The sequence below is a fragment of the Entamoeba histolytica genome, genomic scaffold (assembly GCF_000208925.1).
Source record: "Entamoeba histolytica HM-1:IMSS scf_1104750517139 genomic scaffold, whole genome shotgun sequence".
Lineage (NCBI taxonomy): Eukaryota > Evosea > Mastigamoebida > Endamoebidae > Entamoeba > Entamoeba histolytica.
In genome coordinates this window covers 25887-31329 of record NW_001914993.1, presented here as the reverse complement: position 1 = coordinate 31329, position 5443 = coordinate 25887, and the positions used below count along the sequence as shown (strand labels likewise).

Here is a 5443-nt window from a genome sequence, read left to right as displayed (position 1 = left end):
AAATAACATTTGAGTCTTATTTGTTGATGCCACCACGACCAATAAAAAACAGATTTGAAATTCATCGACCTTACATAACTCAAGAAGAAGATGAAATTATTAAACTGACAGCTCAATACACGGCAAGAAATGGAAGTAATTTTGTAAAAACCCTTGCTGAACGAGAACAGAAGAATCCTACGTTTGCATTTCTTCACAAAAACCATCCAAATTATCCTTATTTCGCTCAATTATGTGAATCGTACAATCAATGTCTTCATCCAAAACAACAGTACATTCAATTTCTAAACAAAACAATGGGAAATACACAAATTCTCATTAAATACTCTAAGATGAGAGCAGACTATGAAAAGGAGATTGAAGAAATAAAAAAGAAAAACGAAGAAGATAAAAAGCGAGAGGAGGAGTTAAATCTTTCTATCAATTGGAATGACTTTGTAGTTGTTGAAACGATAGACTTCAATGACTTTATTGAGACAGAACACCAAAATATATTCTTGGATGAAATGGAACAAAACACTGAAGAAGAAATAAAACAAGAAACTAAAGAAGAAGAAAATCAAAATGATAACGATGAAATAACTAAAATAAAGAAAGGAAATCAATATGGAGAAGTGAAACAAGAATGTCCTCTTTGTCATCGTTTAATACCATTAAGTGAAATGGATAAACATATGAAAATAGAACTTTCATCTAAAACAATGAAATCCCAACAAAAATAAATTCTTTGTTTTACTAAAAAAGAACATATAAGTCACTTATTCTTTTAAATGAATAAAAATGCTACTATCATCAAACCAATAGAAACAATTGATTCTTTTGAATTATCAAATACCATTTTTATCTGACTTTCTAAAGTTTTTCTTTTTTTGGTTCATACGAAATTTTATTTGATTCATTCTCCTTCAATAAGTCAATCAACTAACTAGACAAATCAAAGGTTTTGAATATAAGAAAGAAAGGATAATCCAAAGGAGTACATTAATTAATAGACATTAAACAATTACATAATTTAAAGAAATTGGTATTTTTTATTATTGTTTATTATTTATTATTTTCATATTTTCTTTATAATAAAACTCTCAAATATTAATATCAAATGAGTTCTTTGAGACGTAACACCTCTTATCTCGGACTCTCTCCAAGAATTTCCAGATTATCAAGGTCTAATTCCTGTTCATCAAAACTTACACCAAGAACTAGATTTGCCAATGACAATAATGCGTGGACTTCTGTTTGTTTTTTTTTAGTTGTTGACTGTCATGTATATAACATTTTAAACTTGGAAAAAGCATAGATAAATTAACACATAGTTACTTATTCCTTTAATGAATGATATACCAGAAGCAACATTCAAAACAATGATACACATTTCAATGGGAGTAGAAACGAATATGTCTAATTCACAATTACTATTTTCATATTTTGTAGAAAATGAAAGACTTGCTGAATTGATTGAGTATATTGTCAAAAGAGAAGTTATTTCTAACATTGAAGAAGTATTGTTAATATTTGATTCTAATTCTTGTTTTGATATTATGATGCAAATGTTTGCAATGAAAGAAATGGATACATTTTTTGAAAATGTTGTACTTTCTATTACACAAAAAGTACATAAGTCAAAGTATAAATTTAGTGTTTGTTATTATTAATGATATTACCTACCAATACATTTGATTAATACGTTTAGAATGATGATAAGTCTATTACAAAGAGTATAAAGAAATTAATTAAACTTCTTCGTATTATTATCAAAGAGATTACAGATTTATCAAAATACACACCGTTTGTTCTTTGTTTTGGTTTGTGTTGTAAGTCTAAATGACTAACAAACAATAATATTAATACTTATTAAAACAGAGCATTCAAATATTTCATTCATGAACTTGTCAAAATTACATTTTATGATTATCCATTACAACATTGTCGAGCATTTGAAGTGTTTATGATTGGAATTATTCTTGAAAAGATTCGACTAGTTCCAAGCAAATCAACAACAGAAAAACAAACGATGGAAGTTATTAGTCTGTTTATTGATAATTATATTCATCCAAAACAAACTGAATGGAGTCAATTAATAGAAAAAGAGTTTAAAGATATTAACCAAGAAATGGACTATTTAAAACAAAGAATATTAGTTTGTTTAATTTTGATAGAAATGAATGATTAAGTTTAATTTACATTATGTAGAATCTTCAAACAGAAAAAGAAGATTGTGTTATTCAATGGAAAGTACCAACTGTTGGACTTACTGTAAAATTGTCTAAGTCTATTGATGAAATAAGAAATTATATTTCACCAGAAAGTCAACAGTTAATTGATATATATTTCAATTCAAGTCAACCAATGACAAAGAGATTTAAACAAATAGTAAATGAAATTAATCAATTGAGTATTAACAACTTTAATGAAAAATCAGGAGTATTATATAAAATGTCAGTTATCAAACAACGAATTAAAGGTTTGTTCTTCTTATTTGTTTTAATTGAGTTATTGTCAATATTTAATTATTAGATGTCAATGAAGAGATTCGATATCTCAATGAATGTTTAAATACATTAAATGAAAAAGATCAATTAAAAAATGAGTCAAGTGGAGCTGATGAAGTAATTTCTGGAAATGATGGAAATAATTCAGTGATGAGTAATTTAACAAATGGAATTGAAAGTCAAAGTATTAGTCAATCAGCTTCATTTATTCTCTATTGAAAAGTATGTATTGTCATTTTTGGGTTTAAAATCATTTTTATATTCTCACTACAAAAAAAAGGAATAAGAAGAAGAATAATTAATTAAATATTAATGAGAGGAAATTAAATTTCTTCACCACATAAAAAAGAATGAATAATTGTATTTCTCTTTATTATATCAAACCCTCTTTTTTAATACATACACCAGAATTCTATTCAATTATGTACACACTTCTGAGACTTTGAAAATGGACTGGACGTTTGTTCTTTCTTAGACTGTGTTAACATAACAATATCATATGGTTGAAGTGACTCAACTGGAAATTCTTCTTTGTTGATAGATTTAGCTTCAGGAGATAAACTATTTCTAATGCTCCATTCAGCTGAATCAAAGTAATGACGTTGTCTATTGAGAGATTTTCTCATCATTCCATATTTTTCAGTGTTAGGAGGTTGTGTGGTTTGCATGATAAGATGAATGAAGTTGGTAAGTATTTTTTTTTTATTAAGAAATAATAAAAAGTTAATGTTAAGTATTGTATTTTTAGGAATTTGCTTTAAGTCTTTCAACCCCCCTTTGTAAATTTCATTTGACGTGTTTTTTCAGGTTATTTCTGTACTTTTCTTTATCTTATTGAAAAAGCACAGAAAATATTGTTGTTGGTGTTGAATCTAATTTTATTTATAACAAACTCTTTTTACCTGAACTTTCCTTTCTTTGTTTAAAATATTGAAATTAGTGTTTTCTCATTGGATTTGGATTATTTTTGAAGAGTTTTAGAAAAGAAGATAATAAATAAGTAGTATAACACACAACGAGATTGAAAACGTTATTGGGTTGTTGTTTATTTTAAGACATTTGAATTGTTGTTTATTCCTTTGAAAACACGTATTGTAGTTATAATTGACTCATAGAAGTTAATAGAATAGAAAATTTGGTTCTTTTTAAATAATAAAAATAACTGATTTATAAATAACACTTTTGTCAAAAATAATGGTTTTATGTTTTAATGTATTGGTTTTATCACATATCTTTATTCTTTCTCAGTCAAATGACGAATTTGAAAAGGTGTAGATTCTTGTCATTTCATTAGATGCAAGTCTATCTTTGAAATAGGAATATTGTTATTTATTCTAGTGATTTAGAAGAAAATATAGTTTGTTGGATATTTAGTATGTTATCAGAATGTGATTTGTTGTAATTAATTCTTCATTGAACATTTAATAACAAATTGAGTATTTTATAGATGACACAAGTCTAAAGAATATCAAGAATATGAGAAATGACGCTGTAAGCAAAGAGGGTGGAAGGCATGGCGTATTAAAATAAAGCTTTTTTAATAATCCAAGTTATGAATATCCCCCAAAAATAGGAATTATAATGAAAAGGAGTAAAAGAAGTATAAATTGGCTTATGTTTTTTGAGGAAGTTTTTTAAAATTAAAAAGACTATCACTTCAATAATTACATTGCTTAGTCTTAATAAAACATATAACATCACTGTCTTTTAGTTCCATTGGTTTGTTAGATAGCTATTCCCATCAAACATTACTGTAGTTGATGAGATGGTATTAGAACTAAATCCAATTTTAAAAAATAACACAACAAAAATAAAGTGAAGCAAAAAAACTCAGTGTGTTAATTACAATAAAAAGAATATGAAATTGGAAGTACATTATTAAAAACAATAACTAAAACATTTTTTTTTTTGAATAAAAAATAAAATAATCAAACGAATAAAAAGATATGAAGTAATGGTGTTAAATACTTTAAAGAATATTCAAAAATTCAAATTAATTCACATAGTTATAAAAACGATTTATAAAAAACTAATAAAAGAGTTAGTTTCAAATGAGTGTTAGTGGTAATCCATATAAATTGGTTGCATTAGGAAAAATTAATTCTGGTAAAACTTCAATCTTAATCCGATTCTTCTCTGGACATTTTTTTAAAATGTATGACCCAGGTATTGAAGATGAGTATCGAACGGTAATGAAAGTTGATGATATTTCTATTATAATAGATGTTGCTGATCCGTGTAGTGGAGATGAGTTTTCTATATTGAGAGACTTATACATAAAGCAGAGCGATGGGTTTATATTAATATATTCTATTACATCAAAAGAATCATTTGAAGAAATGAAAGGAATTTATGAAGAGATTTATCGAGTTAAAGACAAAGATGAGAATGAAGTAATTCCAATTATTATAGTTGGAAATAAATGTGACTTAGAAAATGAAAGACAGGTAACGAAAGAAGACGGTATAGAATATGCAGATAGTGTCAAATGTCCATTTCTTGAATGCAGTGCTAAAACAAATGAAAACATTAATCAAATCTTTGATATAATAACAAGAAATGTAGTTGAATATAAATATTCTATAGAAGAAGAAATCTGGACAATAGAAAAACCTAAAAAGGAGAAAGGGTGTTGTTTATTTTGAAGAAATGAAGTTTTTTTAAGTTAGTTGTTTATCTATATACTATTCAATGTAATATTTATTTATTTAATACAAAATATAGCTTTTGTTGAATAATACATGTGAGTAATTATGGCATAAATCATTCATTACAATTGGTTAAAATAAATAATTTATTTAATTATTAAGAGAGTGTAGTTTGACCAAGTTTCAATACTAAATGACCTTCATTTTCACGAAGCACACTATATGTCATTTACAAAAAAAACAAGTTAGTGTTGACATACAAGACACAACACAAACAAGAATTAATACAGTGTATTTCGTTTATTC

The 5443-nt window shown here is 26.0% G+C and overlaps 3 protein-coding genes across 3 annotated transcripts; all 3 read left to right on the top strand.

Annotated features, from left to right (window-relative positions):
* Positions 1–26: 26 nt before the first annotated feature.
* On the top strand, positions 27–722 carry EHI_058680 (splicing factor, putative; the record flags this gene model as incomplete). The annotated part of the gene is made up of 1 exon (XM_645192.1): positions 27–722. The coding sequence occupies one exon, from the start codon at positions 27–29 to the stop codon at positions 720–722; it is 696 nt and encodes a 231-aa protein (XP_650284.1).
* Positions 723–1099: 377 nt separating this feature from the next.
* On the top strand, positions 1100–2708 carry EHI_058670 (uncharacterized protein; the record flags this gene model as incomplete). The annotated part of the gene is made up of 6 exons (XM_644833.2): positions 1100–1234; positions 1314–1637; positions 1691–1785; positions 1861–2137; positions 2191–2461; positions 2515–2708. The coding sequence occupies 6 exons, from the start codon at positions 1100–1102 to the stop codon at positions 2706–2708; spliced, it is 1296 nt and encodes a 431-aa protein (XP_649925.2).
* A 1832-nt stretch (positions 2709–4540) lies between these two features.
* On the top strand, positions 4541–5134 carry EHI_058660 (Ras-like protein 1, putative; the record flags this gene model as incomplete). Its single annotated transcript, XM_645195.1, has 1 exon — positions 4541–5134. One exon carries the CDS (start codon positions 4541–4543, stop codon positions 5132–5134), a length of 594 nt encoding a protein of 197 aa, XP_650287.1.
* Between the last annotated feature and the right edge of the window lie 309 nt (positions 5135–5443).